This window comes from Pan paniscus, chromosome 18 (assembly GCF_029289425.2).
Source record: "Pan paniscus chromosome 18, NHGRI_mPanPan1-v2.0_pri, whole genome shotgun sequence".
NCBI lineage: Eukaryota > Metazoa > Chordata > Mammalia > Primates > Hominidae > Pan > Pan paniscus.
Genome location: NC_073267.2, coordinates 82,385,282 through 82,406,622, shown reverse-complemented (window position 1 = coordinate 82,406,622; position 21,341 = coordinate 82,385,282). Strand labels below are relative to the sequence as shown.

The 21,341-nt window shown below is 39.6% G+C and overlaps 1 protein-coding gene and 1 non-coding gene across 4 annotated transcripts in view; both read right to left on the bottom strand.

Annotated features, from left to right (window-relative positions):
- Positions 1-21,341, bottom strand: part of AP1G1 (adaptor related protein complex 1 subunit gamma 1) — an 81,385-nt gene that overhangs the window by 24,341 nt on the left and 35,703 nt on the right. For all 3 annotated transcript variants that reach the window (XM_055100245.2, XM_003829495.6, XM_055100246.2), the window contains exons 3-13: positions 21,209-21,333; positions 19,961-20,102; positions 17,892-17,988; positions 16,359-16,435; positions 12,241-12,336; positions 11,398-11,478; positions 11,102-11,200; positions 8,274-8,329; positions 5,562-5,675; positions 2,773-2,913; positions 577-631 (exon numbers count right to left, since the gene is read on the bottom strand). In XM_055100245.2, the coding sequence (XP_054956220.1) occupies positions 577-631; positions 2,773-2,913; positions 5,562-5,675; positions 8,274-8,329; positions 11,102-11,200; positions 11,398-11,478; positions 12,241-12,336; positions 16,359-16,435; positions 17,892-17,988; positions 19,961-20,102; positions 21,209-21,333 (1,083 nt within the window). The remainder of the gene's footprint in view (positions 1-576; positions 632-2,772; positions 2,914-5,561; positions 5,676-8,273; positions 8,330-11,101; positions 11,201-11,397; positions 11,479-12,240; positions 12,337-16,358; positions 16,436-17,891; positions 17,989-19,960; positions 20,103-21,208; positions 21,334-21,341) is intronic.
- Positions 5,156-5,241, bottom strand: LOC112437467 (small nucleolar RNA SNORD71). The gene has a single exon (XR_003026071.1). It is a non-coding gene; the product is annotated as a small nucleolar RNA SNORD71 (small nucleolar RNA).

Below are 21,341 nucleotides of genomic sequence, written 5' to 3'. Positions count from 1 at the left end.
GGATCCCATCCAAAACAGGATTTCAAATCCTGAGTAACTTTAGCCATTCAAAACCCTGCAATGGCTTCCTAACATATTCAAAATAAAATGCAGGCTCCCATGAGGCCTACATAGTCTGGCTCCGCTTATGTCTCTGACATCCATCCTACCATTCTCTGCCTCTCTCACTTTATGGCTTCACTTGCCTTCCTGTTGCTCTCCAAGCAAGCTATGCTTGTTCCTACCTCAGGTCTTTGCATTTAGTGTTCCCTCCGTATGGTACACTATTCCTCACGATCTCTGCATGGCTTGCACCTCATGTCTCTTAGGTCTCTACTCAAATGTTATCTCCTCTGAGAGACCTCCCTGACTAACTCTAATCTAAAACACTTGGCCAGTTGCCCTATATCCCACCTTATCCTGCCATCATTATATTCCTCCATGCTGCTTTAGGTTTTTCTTCATGGCATTTATTCCTGACATTAATGTTACCTATTTACTTGTGAATTTCTTACCTCCCTGACTAGAACATAAACTTCATGATAACATCAGTATATCCCAGCACTTCGTATATGCTGTCTGAAAAAAGCGACTTACCGTTGTCAAAACACGCATAATTGTGTCTATATGCCATCGTTTGGAAGGTGCATACCTGAAAAAAACAATGGAAAGGGACACTTGGAACCAGTAAAATATACTGTTTTCAGTGACTAGAAAATCCTGCCCAAGCAGGGTGACTCACACCTGTCATCCCAACATTTTGGGAGGCCGAGGTGGGAGATCACCTGAGCTCAGGAGTTCGAGACCAGCCTGGGCAACACGGTGAAACTCCATCTCACCAAAAAATACAAAAATTAGCTGGGTGTGGTGGTGGGTGCCTGTAGTTCAGCTACTCTGGGAGGTTGAGGTAGGAGGATTGCCTGAGCCTAGGAGGTTGAGGCTACAGTGAGAAAGAAAAGAGAGAAAAGAAAGAGAAGAAACAGAAGAAAGAAAAGAAAGGGAAGAAAGAGAAGAAAGAAAAGAAAGAAGGAAAGAAGATGGAAGGAAAGAAGGAAGGAAGGAAAGAAGGAAGGAAGGAACAAAAAAGAGAGAGAAAGAAAAGAAACAAAAAGAAAGAAAGGAAGGAAGGAAAGGAAAAGAAAGGAAAAGAAAAGAGAAGAAAATCCTGTCCTACAGTCTTTTCTAGGTTCCCTGGATAAGTGAACATATCTGGAAACATTTCAACTTCAAATCTAGCAGCAAATGCCATTTCAAAGAGTGATAAAAAGGTATACAGTCAACTGACTTCAGTGGCTCATGCCTATAATCCCAGTACTTTGGGAGGCCAAGGAGGAAGGAGTGCTTGAGGCCAGGAGTTCCACACAAACCTGGGCAACATAGCAAGACCCCATCTCTACAAAATTAAAATTAAAAAATTAGTGGCACATGATGATTTGCAGCTACAGTCCCAGCTACTCAGGAGGCTGAGGCAGAAGGATGGCTTAAGCCCAGAAGTCCAGGCTGCAGTAAGCTATGACTGGGCCACTGCCCTCCAGCCTGGGTGACAGAGCAAGACTCCGTTTCTAAAATTAAAGAAAAAAAAAAGAGGGTACATAGTCAAACTCAGATGTTTCCCATAAGATTGCAATAAGAGTTGCTAAGCTGAGAAATGAGATTTGTTTTCAGTTTCAGAGAAAATGAATCATTCAGTCAGGGCAGGAGATGATAAAGAAGAAAGAAGAAAAGGGACTGTTTTCAGACCAAGACAACAACATTTGGACTAAAAACTTGTTTCCTTAAATTCAGAGTGGAAAGAAGAGAAAGAATAGCTGTACTACTAAAATCATAAGGTACTTCCTCAAAATTCCGCATAGAGCTGCAATTCAGGTGCTGTAACTGTTCTATTGCCTTTATTAAAACAGCATCACAGGCCAGGTGTGGTGGCTGATGCCTGTAATCCTAGCACTTTGGGAGGCTGAGGCAGGCGAATCGCTTGAGTCCAGGAGTTCGAGACCAGCCTGGACAACATAGCGAAACCCCATCTCTACAAAAAGAAAAAAACAAACCCAGAAATTAGCAGGGTGTGGTGGCGTAAGCCTATGGTCCCAGCTACTTGGGGGGCTGAGGCAGGAGGATCCCCTGAACCTGGGAGGTCAAGGTTGCAGTGAGCTGAGACTGTGCCACTGCACTCCAGCCTAGGTGACCAAGTGAGACCCTGTCTCAAAAAAACCCCAAACAAAAAAAACCAGCATCATAGATGAGAGGTTAAAGAAGAGATAAAGGAGAAGATTTCAATAAAGGAGAAGATTTCATAAAAGTGTGAAATTTTTTTGGTCTCAGCATATTTAAATGCTGGCTATAATAGCCTTCTCCAAGCTACTTTATAATTGAGGGTTTGAAATAAATGTTATGTGTTTTAAACATATTTACAGTAGTTTCCCCATTTTTTTTTTGTTTTTGAGATGGAGTCTTGCTCTGTCACCTAGGCTGGAGTGCAGTGGCATAACCTTGGCTCACTGCAACCTCCACCTCCCAGGTTCAAGTGATTCTCCTGCCTCAGCCTGCCGAGTAGCTGGGACTACAGGCGCGTGCCACCAGGCCCAACAAATTTTTGTATTTTTAGTGGTGACAGGGTTTCACTATGTTGGCCAGGCTGGTCTCGAACTCCTGACTTCATGATCCACCTGCCTTGGCCTCCCAAACTGCTGAGACTGCAGGCGTGTGCCACCGCGCCCAGCCCCCTCCCCATGTTTTAAAGACACTTCCAAAAGTTCCAAGCAGACTTTACCAATAAAGGTAAAAATTAAATCTTACTTTTCTGCAGCAAGAAAGATTCCAGATGCACAGTCTGCTTTAAATTCTGGTTCACACGAATCCAGAAAATAAAGTAATTCTTTCATCATGCCTCGGATATTATTCCCATTTACCAGGGCAAAACTCAATTCCATTGCACGCCTTGCAGAAGGGAAAAATTAAAAACAGTTAAGAAATTTATAGTGGAAATGAAACAAAGACCCAGGTATGCACTCTGTGAACACCAAGTACTGCCAGATGTGCTAACGTCCTTGCACGATCTTGTGATCCCAATCTTTGCACACAAAATAACCAAGGAGGTGTATTCTTATGTAATCAAAGTTAGTTTTGATATTTTGAATCTTCATGCAATATTCTTCTTCAAAAGTCCCTATGAGATATACCACTAATGTCCAAACATGCAGCTTGGGTTCAACAGGCTGTTCTACAAAGGTGGAAGTTAGAATACCTGAGAGTCTCAAAAAGAGGGGCAACAAATAAACGTATTACCCAATAATAATACCTATCTGCCTCATTCCTTAAAAATGTGACATGTTAAGTCACCATATTCTACTTTTATTACACCCCACTCTGTCCAAACATGATGTAATATAGTTTATGTCAAAAGGTATGCAGAAAATTCAAATTAAAAACAAATTCAAGGCCGAGCATGGTGGCTCACACCTGTTTTCTCACCACTTTGGGAGGCCAAGGCGGGCCAATCACCTGAGGTCAGGAGTTAGAGACCAGCATGGCCAACATGGTGAAAGCACTTCTGTACTAAAAATACAAAAATTAGCCGGGCATGGTGGTGGGCGCCTGTAGTCCCAGGTACTAGGGAGGCTAAGGTAGGAGAATTGCTTGAACCCAGGAGACAGAGATTGCAGTGAGGTGAGGCACTCCAGCCTCGGCAACAGAGTGAGACTCTGTCTCAAAAAAAAAAAAAAAAAATTCAAAGGGAAAATGAGGGCCATGAGAAGGAAAAAAAAAGTGGCATGTGCTATGAGGACAAATAAGAGTTTCTATAACTGCCTATTCAAAGTTGGCAATGAAGTTAAAAATAGGAATGTTTAACATGTAAAAGCTGTAAGGTTGCTATATGCATCTTTCCATACTTGGTCAATAATATCAAACACTGTATGTACACTGACTTTCAAAAGTAACAATTTAGGCTGGGCACAAGTGGCTCACGCCTGTAATCCCAGCACTTTGGGAGGCCAAGGCAGGCAGATCACCTGAGGTCAGGAGTTCGAGACCAACCTAGCCAATACGGCAAAACCCTGTCTCTACTAAAAATATAAAAATTAGCCGGGTGTGGTGGCAGGCGCCTGTAATCCCAGGTACTTGAGAGGCTGAGACAGGAGAATCGCTTGAACTCAGGAGACGGAAGTTGCAGTGAGCCGAGGTTGCGCCACCACACTCCAGCCTGAGCGACACAAGACTCCGTCTCCAAAAAAAAAAAAAAATTAACGAGCAGGGGACACTTTCATCTTAGCTAACATGTAAGTAGCAAAAAATTCAATCCTTAGATATAATAACTTTTATAGGGTGCTTATGTAATTTACATATATTAATTCAATTTATCCTGCATAACCCTATGAAGTGGTTGCCCTTCTATCTGTATTTTACTTATGAGGCAATTGAGGCACTGAAAGTTTAAGTAATTTGACCCAGTCTATTAAAGGCAGAGTCAGAAAATGAAATGAAGCAGTCTGGCTCCAGAGTCTAAGCTCTTACTGTTATATATCCTTTCAAAGAGACACAAGTTTCACTTTTTTTGAAATTCACAGCCCAGTAATGAGCTAGAGAGAAACAACACAAAAAGAGTCAGAAGGCTAATATCTATTCCCAGGACTGCCCCTTACAAGGATTAAGGTTTAGGTTAAGTCATTTGATCCCCATGGGACCGAATTTTAACTAATCTGTTAATTAGGGATAGTAGTAGTTGCTTAGGCTCTCTCATTGGCTTGCTCTGAGAACCCACTGAGAGGGTACTTATAAAATCTTTTGCAAAGCACTATATAAAAGTTGGTGTTATTAAGTTTAGGTCTTATCTTTAGATTGCTCAAGCACTTAGCACCTTTTATTTGTACCTGTTCTGTGCAAATCAAAGGAACTCACCATCAATAAATGTTTGTTAACTGAATGGTTTCAGAGATCACTTTAAATATACTTTGTTCTAGATTTGAACATACAACCAAAGTTCAGAGGCCAACTTTAGCTAAGTTCTACATATTCTACAAACATCTAGAGTTCTAAGAAGACATCCAGTAGAATTACTCCACTGAGGGAAGAGATTTATGCTTTTTGAGAGTGCTACCTGCTGCCTAACAGTCATTTCAGGATACACTGTTCTAAGCAATATGCTGCCTTCAGGATCCTGGGGCGTAAGTACTGTGAAAAACGTGTGCTGTCAGCAATTTGAGTGTCAGCATTGTGATAAGACACTTAGCCGATGGATCACTCCGTACTTTCATCCTCCAACACACAAAGCACAGTACCTCCATTAGGTAAACTTTTGCCTAGCTTATCTGTGCCTGTTGTATTTATCAAAGAGCCTAGGACAACTTCAGTGTGCACTTAAGTATTCTTATTGGCCTCCTTAACAACCTAAACTTCTCCCTGCCAATCCTTTCTAAAAAAAGGATTCACTGAGCAGAGTCCATCTGTGAACACAATGACTAAATACATAAATGTCAACACTCTTGCTCTGAAAACAAAGTATCACATGGCAGCGGCATAGAGCTATCAATAATCTGTCACTCAATTTACCAAAAACACTAGACTGAGAAAGGCTCTCAGTTTGTTACCGTTTTATTGAGACATCCAAATCTTTAAGACAGTCCACAATTGTGCTTCTGTGCCTCTGTACTGCATTATGATCTGTCTGTACAGTCTTCAACAAAGATGTCAGAGCCACATATCTGGATGAAACAGTTGCAAAATAACAGTTAAAATGTAAAATTCAGGATAGCTTTTCTCCGTTTAAATAATAAAAAGAAAGACATCTAATGGATAAGAGAAAGCATACATTTTTATTTAAAAGAAAGTTAGTGAACATAAAAGTAACATTTCAAAGGTATAAGCGATACCATAATCTAAAATAGTGGCAACCAGGAGGTGCTTTGGATTTTAGATTTGTATTCATGGTCAAGTCCATTTAAACTTCTAAAAGTAGGCCGGGCATGGTGGCTCACACCTGTAATTCCAGCACTGTGGGAGGCCGAGGCAGGTGGATACCTGAGGTCAGGAGTTCAAGACCAGCCTGGCCAACATGGTGAAACACTATCTCTAATAAAAATATAAAAAGTAGCTGGGCACATGGGTGTTAGGTGCCTGTAGTCCCAGCTACTCGAGGGGCTGAGGCATGAGAATTGCTGGAACCTGGGAGGCTGCGGTTGCAGTGGGCTGGGATCATGCCACTGCACTCCAGCCTGGGCAACAGAGCGAGACTCTGTCTCAAAAAAAATAAAATTGGGACTGGGCGCGGTGGCTCATGCCTATAATCCCAGCACTTTGGGAGGCCCAGGTGGGCGGATCAAGAGGCCAGGAGATTAAGACCACCCTGGCTACCATGGTGAAACCCCGTCTCTACTAAAAATACAAAAAACTAGCTGGGCGTGGTGGCAGGCACCTGTAGTCCCAGCTACTCAGGAGGCTGAGGCAGGAGAATGGCGTGAACACGGGAGGTGGAGCTTGCAGTCAGCGGAGATCGTGCCACTGCACTCCAGCCTAGGCGACAGAGCGAGACTCTGTCTCAAAAAAAAATAAATTAATTAAATTAAATTAAATATAAAATATAAAATAAATAGAAGTGACTGACTCAATTCTTTAAAAGTTTTCCAAATAGTGAAACAAAAAGAGCATATAATATGTCTTTTAAGGCTGCCTTTGCCCCAAAATGCAATTTTACTTTTAACATGTGAGTTTTCTCTGCTTTTATTTGATCTAGTACCAAAACTGTATCTATAAAAATTTGAGTTTAAAACCCAAGTATTTAACTTAGTATGTTAGTGTTTTAACATTTTATTTATGTATTTATTTTTTAATAGAGATGGGGTCCCCCACTATGTTGCCCAGGCTGGTCTCAAACTCTTGGGCTCAAGCATTCCTCCCACCTTAGCCTGCCAAAGTGCTGGATTACAGGTGTGAGCCACCACGCCCGGCAATCCAAGTGTTCTTTAGAAGGAGAAGATAACTCAGGGTGCCACAATAATTATTTCCACATCTTTTTTTTTTTTTTTTTGAAACAGGGTCTCGGCCAGGTGTGGTGGCTCACGCCTGTAATCCCAGCACTTCAGGAGGACAAGGTGGGCTGATTACCTAAGGTTAGAAGTTAAAGACCAGCCCAGCCAACATGGTGAAACCCCGTCTCTACTAAAAATACAAAAAAATTCGCTGGGCATGGTGGCGTTCGCCTGTAAACCCAGCTACTCGGGAGGGTGAGGCAAGAGAATCGCTTGAACTCGGGAGGCGGAGGTTGCAGTGAGCCAAGATTGTGCCACTGCACTCCAGCCTGGGCAACAAGAGCGAAACTCCATCTCAAAAAAGAAAAAAAAAAAAGAAAAAAAAAAAAACAGGGTCTCTCTGTGTCACCTAGACTGGAATGCAGTGGCATGATCACAGCTCACTGCAGCTTTAACCTCCTGGGTTCAGGTGATCCTCCCACCTCAGCCTCCTGAGTAGCTGGGACTACAGGTGCACATCACCAAGCCACCTGGCTCATTTTTGTATTTTTCTGTAGAGATGGAGTTTTGCCATGTTGCCCAGGCTGGTCTCGAACTCCTGGACTCATGATCTACCCATCTCTGCCTCCCAAAGTGTTGGCATTACAGGGGTGAGCCACTACGCCTAGCTTCCACATCTTTTCATGTTTAATACAAGAAAAATTTTTCCTGATTAGAAAAACAGGTAAGCAGGAATACGTACTACATACAGGAAAATAACAAAATAAAAGATAATACTGATCAATTCATTTACCTAAAAAACTAGCTAGAGTTCACAAAGACATTCCAGATTTGCTACCTGAAATGTTACATATTTCTTAATTTAGAGCAGGGGTCAACAAACTACAGCCCACCTGTAAAACCCAGCTCTCTGCTGTTTTTGTACATCAAAATATTTTTTTCATACTAGCTCCCAAGTTTGATGTAAATAAATCAATTTATTGAACACAGACACACTCATCATTTACATATTATCTATGGCTAATTTCATGCTAAGGGGCAGAGGTGAGTAGTTACCAAAGACTCCATGGCCCACAAAGCCTAAAATATTTACCATCTGACTCTTTACAGAAAAATTTTGCTGACTCCTGATTTACAGAACAAATAGGAATATATGCCATGAGATAAATCCTCAAGTTCTTCACAAAACAGTGTTTTAAGACCAGAAAAACATAAAAATTCTGAGCTAAAAGTTCTAGATATGTGACTTAATACATGTATGATCTTGAGCAGAATCACTCTTAAAATACTGGGCTTATAATATCCAAGATAAAAGACATATTTCAGTTAACTTACCTAATATTCTTGTCATTGTTCAATAAGAAACGACCCAGGATATTTATGGCTAGGACCTAAAGAGAAACAGCATAGGTCGAAATTTAGGAAAATGGAAGTTTTATATTGTTTCCTGAGTTTAAAGGATCACTTCATGACCTCTGGTGCTTCACAGACTGCTAGCAAAAAAAAAAAGGAGCTGGGTGCGGTGGCTCACGCCTATAATCCCAGAACTTTGGGAGGCCAAGGCCGGTGGATCGCCAGGTCAGTGAGTCAAGATCATACCACTGTATTCCAGTCGGAGCAACAGAGCAAGACTCTGTCTCAAAAAAAAAAAAAAAGGAAAAAATCTAAAGGCAAACTCTTAAAATCATATTCTAAAGGTAAGTGCTGGAAGGTTGTTTTAATGCTTTGACAGTGTTTTGTCAGTGGAAGAATGATATTAGTACAGCCTCTTTAGAGGGAAATCTGGCAATAACTATATTTAAAATGAATATATATTCCCTGTTTTATCAATTTCACTTTTAGGAATTGATCTGACAAACAACTGTACATATAGACAAAAGTCTACTGTGGCACTACTGATAACTGCAAATGATAGGAGATACCCTAAAACTCCGTTAATAGCAAATTTGCTAATTATACTATGGCACACCCATGCAATGGAATGTCACGCAGCCATTAAGACAGAATGCATTCTGACACATGGTTCAACCTTGAAGACATTATGTTAAATGAAATAAGATAATCTGCTTTTCAAAAGGATAAAAACTGAACAATTCCACTTATATGAGGTACTGTGATATGGTGAAATACATATCTGGTTTTTGTCCCTGTTTCCTGGCATACAACTCCTAAATCCCTTGGAATTTCCTGTGTGACAGCATCTTTAGTTCTAATGATATGACTCTCAATGGGCTCCTAAGATAGCCTCAGAATGGAGACTGGTTGCCAGGGGAACAACCATGATATTAGACGACTGGAACTTTCAGTCTCATCCCCCAACCTTGGGGAGGGGAGAGATGCTGAAGGTTAAGCTGATCACCGATGATTTAATCAATCATGTCTGTGTAATGAGGCCTCCAAAAATCCCAAATGGACAGGGTTCAGAGGAGCTTCCAGATAGCTGAACATGTGGAGCTTCCTGGAGGGCGGCACATCTGGAGAGGGTATGGAAGCTTCCAACTCCTTCCCACATGCCTTGCCCTATGCATCTCTTCCATCTGGCTGTTCATCTATATCCTTTATAACAAACCAGCAAGCATAAGTAAAGTGTTTTCCTGAGTTCTGTGAGCCACTCTAGCAAACTAACCAAAACTGAGGAGGGGGTTGTGGGAACCCTGACTTACAACTGGTTGGTCAGAAGCACAGGTCACAATCTGAGCTTGGGAGTGGCATCTGAAGTTGGGGCGGCGGGGGGTCAGTCTTCTGGGACTGAGCCCTCAAACTGTGGGATGTGACACCTTATCTCCAGGGAGACAGTGTCAGAATTGAATTCAATTAGAGGATACCCAGCTGGTATTCACCAGAAAACTGCTTGATGTATAGGGAAATAGCCCCAACACATATGGCGTCAGAAGTGAAATGCTGGAGCTGGACATGATGGCTCACATTACTCGGGAGGCTGAGGTGGAAAGATTGCTTGAGGCCAGGAGTTCAAGATCAGCCTGAGCAACAGAGAGAAACCCTGTCACTAAAACAAAACAAAAAAGAAGTGAACTGTTGAATGATTGTGTGAGAGTAGAGAGTAAAAAGTAGAAAAAACATTTTGGGTTTTTTTCTTATATCTCTTCAGAGGCACCTGAGAGTAGTCAAATTCACAGACGGAAAGTAGAATGGTGGTTGCCAGGGACTAGAGATAGTTACAGCATGGAGAGTTATTGTTTAATGGATACAGACTTTAAGAACACAATAAAGTTATGGAGATAAACTATAGAACTGGTTACACAACAAGATGAGTGTACTAACTGAACTGTTCACTTAAAAATGCTTAAAATGGTTAATTTTATGTTATATATATTTTATCACAATTAAGAAAAAAAGAACACGACTTATCTCTATGCATGAATTTGGAAGTGGCTCCAAGATAATGTTAGGTGAACAAAGTATGGTGCGAACAATATATATGGTATGTTACCATTCTGTTTGAGAGGTGGGGAGAAGAAAAGAACTTAACCTAAGTTACTTTGGTTATCTAACTAGATACTATAATGCTACAGACAAAAAGAACTGTACACAAATATTATACTCTAGTAAATATGCTTTTTACAAGGCTATGGGCTAATAGTTCTAATATTAATAAATGATAGAATGAACAAATTCATGAAGGAGAAGGGATAACTCCTCTTTATAGAAGAATTCCAATTAATGAGAAAAAAATGAGGGAAATGAAAAATTGTCATTAGAATACATCTTAATAATTGTTGTGGGCCAGATCCTCTGGTGGATACTAAAGCTGATAGGTAAAAGTCTGAGAATAGGATGTTTACATAGTCTCAAAATATCTGCCAAAATATTTTTAATTACAAAAGAAAAAATAATGACTTTACAGTGGACAGACCCAGCAGACACCATCTTAACCAAATGATCAAGCTTAATGTCACCAATGATAAGACAAATATATTTACTATATTGCTACACCTGAGATCTCCCAAAGTTTATTATAATCAATGTTAAGCCTTCAGTGGGAAGGAATATTTCAGATACCAAAAATCCAGCATTCCACATTTTGCATCATTCTTTCTTAAAGTCGAGTTCCAAATGGAATACAATTCTGAAGTACTGAAGTCCAAGTCAACCATTCTAAGTGAAACATTTAGCGGGGGAAGAAAAGACTCAAAAAGACTTACTCGCAATCCACTCTCTGACTTGATGTCCATGATAGTCAAAACCGTTTCATAAAGAATAGCATTTCCTACATTTTTACTAGTCTCAGTATTAGTGGCAACCTGAAAAGACATATGGAGGGCGGTACATAAGTGATAAAAACAATGCTCCCAAAAAATATTCACAGGTAACAAGAGGCATTTTGTGATTACAGCTATGAATGAGGAAACACAAATAAAAACTGCTCCATATAACCATAATCATTCTACTCCCAGTGAAACTAAAATAAATATGTATTTAATATGTTTGGTCTACTCACCTGTGCTAATATATCATTCATAGCTTCACTTGAATCATCATCATTTCGTCCTAAAATTCTTAATAACCGCAAAATTCGTACCTAACGTGCAAAAGATGAGAGGTGTCAACAAATTATGTCTCACACAAAGAAATCTCACTTGGTATGAAATTCAAATAACTAAATGAAGTCTTAGAAATTCATTTGGAACCATTTATTCATATCAGAAATAGTCAAAAATCAAACAGAAGAATTGAAAGCATTTTCTTTATTTAGAGAAGCTATATATGCTTCTACATCTAATAAAGTTATTATAAAACAACCCACACTTCAGTACTTCACAGCTAAAGGATACTACCAGATACTACCACCTGCAGAGCTATATTAAATAATTCAAATAATAAATGATTTTGACTATTAAAACTGTAATTTGAAGTGGGGCACAGTGGCTCTTGCCTGTAATCCCAGTACTTTGAGAGGCTGAGGCGGGCGGGCTACTTGAGTCCAGGAGTTTGAGACCAGCCTAGGCAACATGGCAAAACCCTGTCTCTACAAAATATACAAAATGAGCCGGGCATGGTGGCATGCACCTGAAATCCCAGCTACTTGGGAAGATCACTTGACCCTGGGAGGTCGAGGCTGCAGTGAGGCAAGATTGTGCCACTGCACTCCAGCCTAAGTGACAGAGCAAGACCTGTAATTGTATCCTCTTAATCTAATATAGAATTGTGTCACTATTCATTAATATAATTAATCAATTAACTATCAAATTTCTACTCAACACAAACTTAAGAGGAAGGAAATTGTCTACTTAAAGATATTAAATTCATATAACATTTATTTAAAACGTTCTTTCAACCTCACCTGCAAAAAGGGGTCACTGATACCAGAAACATCATGTTCTGGTGAATATCCGGACATGATGAGGTTCTTTAAAATACGAACTAATTGGGGCACAAGCTGCAGAGAAGAAAGATGCATCAAAAAACACTGAATATTGAAGAATGTCTCATGAATAAGCAGGTCCTTTGGTTTAGAAAAAGGGTGTAAGGGTCCCAATCCAAGCAAATTCTACTGATTTAATATACTAGTGTATTGTAGATGTTTGATAAACTTAGGAGTAACTTAGGGCAATATTCAAGAAGTAGTATGTATTTTATCTGGATAAAACCAAACCAGACTTGTTTATGCAAGAGTTATATGTAAAGATATTACAAATAATATTGGGTCAGAAAGCCTATGGGAACCAGGTAAAACAGATGCCTATGGGGCATACCGCATTTCTAGTTCTGTAGAACTTGACAAGCCTAGGTGGCAAAAACATGTTCAGTTTTCATCCATTCAAACATTTGCAAGTAACATGTCATCATACCAAAATACAACTAGTGATCTTATTAAAATTATAGCTTTAAAACATACAACCTCAAATAGAGAAAAAAATCTCTTCTCTTAAGATAGAAGAGTTATACCCTTTTCCAACAAACAACAAGGAATACCAAAGCTGACAATAGTAATACGGTAATCAAATGGAAGACACATGAAAAAATTACATCTTTCATCTTAAGAGATATCAAGGCCATGAATAATTTCCTCTTCCTATTCTTAACTCCTATGATACAATTTTTTTAAATTTCAGGACTTATTTATATATATGGCTTTATGGCCTGTTTTCTTGTCTTTTCAATGAGACTATACATTCCTTATAATCAGGAATTTCCTTCCTGTCCTTCCTTTACTTTATCCATTAAGAGTCCTAACACGTAGTAAAGGCAATTTTACTGCCAAGCTGAAGATGTTTTAAATATTGGCACTCATTTCATTTCTGTTGATCAATTACTTGATATTAAAACAAAAGGTTTGCCACAATAGGAACTTTTTATGTTTCCAAGTAAAAACTCAATTTTTAGCTATATAAACAACTCTAATGACCAAAAATTAAGTTAAATCGTGTGCAAAGTGAATTGCATTCCATCTCTTTTGCAGGCAATTTTAGCTACAACTCTGCTGCAACTCAGTTATTTTTTCTCACTGTATTTAGACTCTGTCCCTTCCCTACTACTCCCCAAGCCTAAAAGGGGATCGAGATTGAAATGAAAAGCCAAGCTATATCCAAGGCATGCACTCAAAGCATTCAAAACATTAAGGCCACTTATAAACACAAGAAAACAGTATGTAAGAATTTAAATAAGTTGAGCCATAACAGTTTGGAATTAAGTAACTTATAAGTCACCTAAACAAAAGTCTACTTTGGACAACTCCAAATAAGACAAATCTAAGCCATGGAGATCTGTAAATTCATTAAATCTGTCAACTATGGGCAAAGTTATATTAGAGATAATATACCTTTTAAAACCACTTTAAATCAATATTTTTGTAATAAAATGAAGACCAAGTAGTTACCAACCTTATCTTGCATACTTCCCAATGGTCTCTTTTTTTTGTACTACATATAACCCTAGTTATTTTTTATCTGGTTTATTTCTTGGAAAAGTCATTTTTCCTTGGGCTACTAAATTCAGAAATTGTTTTATCCACTGCCAAAAAGGCCAGCACATCACATAAGATTACCCTGGGACACAGAGCACAAATGTCTAAATGTTCCGCATACAATTCTTGGAACCCAGTTTCATTTTTCAGACAAAAATGCAAGTTATTAAAACTGATGACAAGACAAACAAAATAAGATGACATAGGGAAAGGCTGCAGCCATGAAAATCAGTTGGTGCCCACTACTCTACCTCAAAATCCTTTTAATATTCCAAAACTTCTATGTAAGATTAAGTACAGGTAAGAGAGAAATAAAAGCTCTAAGTCTGAACTGAAAGCTCAGCAGTACATACGGAGCTTTTTAAAGTATGAGGTTACCCACATGCGGTTCTAAAATATCTACTTCAAAAAGCAGCAGCATTTTGTGTCAAAGCTCCAGACTAATCTGGAATTGCCATCACCAAAGCCACTGGGAAACTGCTCAAAGTTTCTCAAGTAAAGATAAAGAAAAGGCAGAGAAGAAGGCTTACAACTCAGGAAAGGCTGCAACTGAAATCCACGGCTGACTTTGGAGTCAGGAGTTTAAGTGACAAAACAAAAACTAGACTAGGAAGTTAGCCAAAGATGCTAGAACAATAACTCACAGTATTAAGCACAGCTTCAGCATTAGTATATTTTAAAAGCCACATTTGTGGATGGATACACAAAAGCTACTAAGGACCTAATGCCAGCATGCACCATCTAAAAGAGGGTTAATTCTTACCTTTTCATTCTAACATACAGCAGGATTCCAAACAGACAACAGGAACAAAACATACAAAGCAAGCATTAGGGACAGATACGGGTCTCATACTATATTACAATAATTTAATCAAGACATGAACATCTAAGGGAAAAAAAGCCAAAAAAGAACTCCTGTTAGAGCCTTACTAGATCTAAAGTACAAAGTGAGTTCTATTTATGGAATGACCAGCATCCTATAAAAGAAGTTCAATGCATGTAACTACCCAAAGAACAGTCTTCTTCTGAGTCTAAAATTAAGTGGAGAAACAGAAATGTCCAGTTTAAAATACTAGTTTAAAAAAAAAAAAAAAAAAAAAAAAGGCCGGGTGCGGTGGCTCACGCCTGTAATCCCAGCACTTGGGGAGGCTGAGGCGGGTGGATCACCTGAGGTCAAGAGTTCGAACCAGCCTGGCTAACATGGTGAAACCCCATCTCTACTAAAAATACAAAACAAAATTAGCCGGGCATGGTGGCAGGCGCCTGTAGTCCCAGCTACTCAGGAGGCTGAGGGAGGAGAATCACTTGAACCCAGGAGGTGGAGGTTGCAGTGAGCCAAGATTGCACCACTGCACCCCAGCCTGGGCGACAGAGCCAAACTCCGCCACAAAAAAAAAAAAAAAAAAAAGAGAGAAGGGAGTACTTAAGAGAACTAAGACTTCCATCACAGGAGTCAATGTCCTAAAACGAACAGTAGGGTAAAAGTAATAAAAAAATTTTTAGTTTTAACCTTAAAAAATAGAAAAGAGCTGGGCGCGGTGGCTCACGCCTGTAATCCCAGCACTTTGGGAGGCTGAGGCGGGTGGATCACGAGGTCAGGAGATCGAGACCAACCTGGCTAACACAGTGAAACCCTGACTCTACTAAAAATACAAAAAATTAGCCGGGCGTGGTGCCAGGCACCTGCAGTCCCAGCTACTTGGGAGGCTGAGGCAGCAGGAGAATGGCATGAACCCGGGAGGCGGAACTTGCAGCGAGCCAAGATCGCGCCACTGCACTCCAGCATGGGCGACAGAGCAAGACTCCGTCTCAAAAAAAAAAAAAAAAAAAAAAGAAAAGAAAAGAAAAGAAATTCCTGCCTTAAAAAAAAAAAAAAAAAAAAAACAGGCCAGGAGCAGTGGCTCACACCTGTAATCCCAGCACTTTGGGAGGCTGAGGCGGGCTGATCACCTGAGGTCAGGAGTTCAAGACCAGCTTGGCCAACATGGTGAAACCCCGACTCTCCTAAAAATACAAAAATTAGATGGGCATGGTGGCGCGCACCTGTAATCCCAGCTACAAGGAAGGCTGAGGCAGGAGAATCGCTTGAACCCAGGAGGAGGAGGTTGCAGTGAGCCGAGATCGCGCCATTGCACTCCAGCCTGGGCAAAAAGAGCAAAACTACATCTCAAAAAAAAAAACAACACACACAAAACTCCTATTTCTAATTTGACCTCAGATTATGTTTCTTGACTCAAATGTGAAAACAGCAGATTGGTGTGTCTGCCAACAATGAGAGAAGACTTCTATTATGAAAGGGAAAACACAATACTAGTGCTAGTTCTCACTTATATGCCTAAATCTGGCTTCCAGGCCAATTGCATAGCAGGGCTAGTTAAATCCCTTATTCAGATCCATAGCTTGCTTTCAAAAAAAAAATAAGAAGAAAATCATGTACTTTTCAGGAAAATCATTTTTCAATCAAGAAAGGCTTAGGCATACAGAATGGCACCTACCTTTCTGAAATGCGCAAGCATGTCTGGGCTTCGCTCACACATTTCTGTGAGGAGGACTACAGATGTGTGGAGGACACCTGAAAGAAAAGATCAAAGGAAAACTAAAAATGAGGCCTATTATTCAATTTTATAGAACAGGACTTTGAGTTCCTGAAGGTCAATTCCAAAAGGACAGTTGCTACTTTTGCTTTGTAATCCCCCAAAGAATCTAAGCATTGAAGTGAATACAAAGGAGGAACTTAATAGATGCCTGATTTAAAACTGGCCAAGTTGGTAAAATCGGAATGTTTTCAACAATTATGTGATCAAAATAATTATTAAAAAGTGACGACCAATACATATGTCTCTCCATCTGAGAATATCCATAAAAACACACAATGCAAGCTAGGTATGATCTGTTCTATACTTAATCAGTAAGCTATTATCTGAGTACTAACAGATAATTCAAGAGGCAAAAATCTTAGTAAGATTTTACATTTCCAGATAAAACGCATCAAAACTCTGAGAAAACTTTGGATGACAAAGTAAGTTTAATTGCTCCAGAGTCAGTAAAAACAATCTCACAATGCTTTTCACTAAGTAATAAATACGTGCTCCAAATAATTCAGTTGTTCAACAAGTATATTTTGAGCATTCTGGGCACAGCACTGAATTTGTCAAATTAAATATACCATACAATTTTTCCTCTTAGCATTTAAGCCACATGAATTTTCTTTATTCAGAACTTATTTCACTGACTTCAAATAAAAATAAAATGTTTGGGAAAAGAACAGTCACATTCCATTTAATTCCTCTGTTTTATATAAAGATTCTGAGTACCTAATACAAGCTTCTGTCAGAAATAACCCAAAAGAATTCTCACAATTTTTGAGTCTGGCAGGGTCTGGCTCTGTAGCCCAGGCTAGAGTGCAATGGTACAATCTTGGCTCACTGCAACTTCTGCATCCCAGGTACAAGCCATCCTCCCACTTCAGCCTCCTGAGTGGCTGGGACCACAGGCATGTGCCATCACACCCAGCTAATTCTGGTATTTTTTACAGAGATGGGTTCTGACTTTGTTGCCCAGGCTGGTCCTGAGCTCAAATGATCTGCCCACCTTGGCCTCCCAAAGTGCTGGGATTACAGGCATGAGCTACCACGCCCAGCCGCACAAATCTTATACTCCTACCACATGATAATGGAATTTTTTCTTTTATTGTAAAATAGGCAAGAAATCAAAGGATTTTACACATGAAAATTATAGGTAGGCTCATTTGTATATTACACTAAATATTAATAACTTAATATTTTTAATAAAGTAAAAGAGGACCAGGGATGAAAGATAAGTTTACTATGAAGGAATCAATCTCTTAATATAAAACTAGGATATGTGAGTGGAAAGACTTGTCAGACCAGACCTTCCTGGAAAAGTGTCTAAGGCACAGCAGAAAGGCGACTCCACTGTTCTGAGAGACACAGGACTAACATAGCCTTAAGCCTTTTCTCTTTCCCTTTCTCCCTCAATACTTCATGAATACATCCAAATTACATTACCATGGTTCTTCTCATTCAATAAATTTTTTGTTGCTGGTAAAAACATCTCCATAAGTTCAGGAACTTTCCTGATGACATGAACAGCACACAGTGCTGCCTATAAAAAAAAAAATCAAAGAACAAAAGGTTTATTTCAATTATGCCAGGGCAACCAATCTTATTAAAAAACCACCAACACAAAAATCTCACCAACTAGTTCATCTACTAGAAAAATAAAGAAGGAAGAGGTTAGATATTAGATTTATGGCTCGACACAGTGATAGCCCACTCCTATAATCCAGCACTTTGGGAGCCCCAAGGCAGGAGAATCACTTGAGCCCAGGAGTTTGAGAACAGCCTGGGCAACACAGTAAGAACCTGCCTCTATTTAAAAAAAATTAAGAGGAGAGAAAATTATTTATTAACTGGTTGGGAAGTTCCAGTTTATACTATTATATTAAAGAGATCTTCTAGTTCACCTCTCCCTTTGTTCATATATTGCTAGACAAGTAGGCAAAAACTTTCTACATTAGACTATGTATGGTTAATATGAATTTATCAAAAAGTTAAACATAACTTATGTGGAGTTTTAAGGAAGTAAAAATAGATAACAATCTCAATCTGTGATAATCATACCTCTGAGTAAGATGACTAACAGCCTATAAAAACATCACACAACTGAAAGATATATACTGTAAATGCTATAAATCTACTGTTATGTTTAATAGTATCTATGTGGCCCTCAAATGACTCTACTGACATCAAGAAAATCATTTGAAAAATACTTAGTCTCTACTAAAGAAAAGATGGTTTTACTAGCTTGTTCACTGGAAAATAAAAGTACATTTAAACACTGATTTTTGTATATCCCCCAAAGTAACCATAACTACTATATGTTTGAGTCAAATACCATAAAAGTTTAGATATATTAACAAAAAAAATTTCTGCTAATTCCATCCATGTTATATTTGGGAGGAAAAAATATCTTTTTTTCTTTTCTTTTCTTTTTTTTTTTTTTGAGACGGAGTCTCGCTCAGTCGCCCAGGCTAGAGTGCAATGGCGCAATCTCGGCTCACTGCAAGCTCCGCCTCCTGGGTTCACATCATTCTCCTGCCTCAGCCTCCAGGTGAGGGACTACAGGCGCCCGCCACCACGCCCGGCTAATTTTTTTTGTATTTTTAGTAGAGACGGGGTTTCACCATGTTAGCCAGGATCGTCTTGATCTCCTGACCTTGTGATCCACCCATTTTGGCCTCCCAAAGTGCTGGGATTACAGGCATGAGTCACCATGCCCAGCCTATCTTTTTTTTCTAACCTGCAGGAATGTTTCATTTTAATATGACAATGAGCTTTCTGAACAAGAGTAGCTCACATATTCTTTAAGAAAAAGGACCAGCTTACAAATTAAGAAAATAATTTAACTTTGTTTGCAGCCATCATTAACTGCATATCATCCTGGGAAATGGCTTGGCCTTTTCAATGCCTCTTTCCCAAACCATTAATAGAGAGGCACAGTAAATGCCAAACAGATCACAGTTTATGTTCATTTCTTGGACTTCTAAATTCCATACACTTCATTTTCAAAGGTTGTAGGGTTCAAGCAATTTTTAAAAACTCAGTAAAATGCTTATATCAACAAATAAAATCAGATAGAAGAATAATTCTCCTCTATTACTAATCCATTCAGAAAGTGGGTTCTACATCATTCCCTAATAATTACCTAGGTCCCAATAGAACTGCCCTTCCAGAGACACAAAGGCACTAATACAAAGATATGGGTATTAATTATTAGGACAAAAGTAAATTCATAAAAATCTGTTCATAATCACCTTGCTGTAATACTGTTTAGAATCAGATAAGTTAGGAATTTGGTATGCCACCTAGGATATATCCAGTAACATTTGTTTGTTTATAAATCATTTCCTTAAGAAAAGAGGAATTAAGGTTAATATATAATCATGTAAAACAGATTTACTACACAGAAAAAATGACTTTACATTATCATCAGATCTTTCAAAAATGAGTAATCTGCCTTCTCATCTCCATAATACTCCCTAATCCAAACAGACATTTGGTTCATTAAAAGTTACCTTTTTTCTTAAGTAAGAGTTGGAGGTTTTCAGGAGCTTCTCTACCTCTCCTGCAAGATCTCTGCACATCTCTGAGGAGCCCATGCAGCCGAGGGTACAAAGTGCTAACCCCTGTACGAATTGCGTGCTATGATTAAGATCACTGCAAAAGAAAAGAGGAAGGTAGGAACAAGCCTGGTGCTCCCCAAGAAGCAGCTTCACAATTTCAAACTAGTTCAGGATGACTCAAGATTTCTCCAATAACAAAAACAATAGGATTATTTGTTGCAGAAAATGTTTATCCCAACTTTATTACAAATTATCAATATAGTAAACAGACTGACAGTCCCTCCTATAGGCTTACAAGCCAATGTTTCCAGGTACCAAAGCAGTGGAAGTTGAAAAACATGTTATCTACTGGATGTCAGACACACACTTTAGAAAACTCAGCAAACTTGGCAGCAGGGTAGGGGTGGTTCACACCTATAATCCTAGCACTTTCAGAGGCCGAGGCAAGTGGATCACCTGAAGTCAAGAGTTCGAGACCAGCCTGGCCAACATGGTGAAACCTCATCTCCACTAAAACTGTAAAAATTGGCCGAGCGTGGTGGCGGGCGCCTATAATCCCAGCTACTTGGGAGGCTGAGTAGCTACCCAGGTTCAAGTGATTCTTCTGCCTCAGCCTCTCAAGTAGCTGGGACTACAGGCACACGCCACCATGTCCCATTAATTTTTGTATTTTGTATTTTTAGTAGAAACGGGGTTTCACCACATTGGCCAGGCTGGTCTTGAACTCCTGACCTCGTGATCTGAGATCACGCCACTGCAGTCCAGCCTGGGCAACAGAGCGAGACTCCGTCTCAAAAAGAAAAAAAAAAAAAAACCCAGAACAAAGTAGGCCAGGTGCAGCGGCTCAAGCCTGTAACCCTAGTACTCTGGGAAGCCGAGGTGGGTGGATAATCTGAGGTCAGGAGTTCAAGACCAGCCTGGCCAACATGGTGAAACCCCGTCTCTACTAAAAATACAAAAATTAGCCAGGCATGGTGGCAGGTGCCTATAATCCCAGCTACGCAGGAGGCTGAGGCAGGAGAATCACTTCAATCGGACTGGCAGTTGGGGGAGGACGGTGGCAGCGGAGGAGGATGCAGTGAGCCAAGATCACGCCACTTCACTCCAGCCTGGGCAAAAGAGCAAGACTCCGTCTCAAAGAAAATACAAAAAAGAACAAAGTAGTTAACAGTTGTTAGAAGACAGAAAAGTAAGACTTACTTCTTGATACAGTTGGTCATGAGAAGATGGACATCTTGTCTTTCATCTAACAGCAGCATTGCCCCTAAATAGCCAATGCGTTTGTCTGTAAATTTTTGAGAGGCAATAAGCTTGAGGCACTCCAACTGCAAAA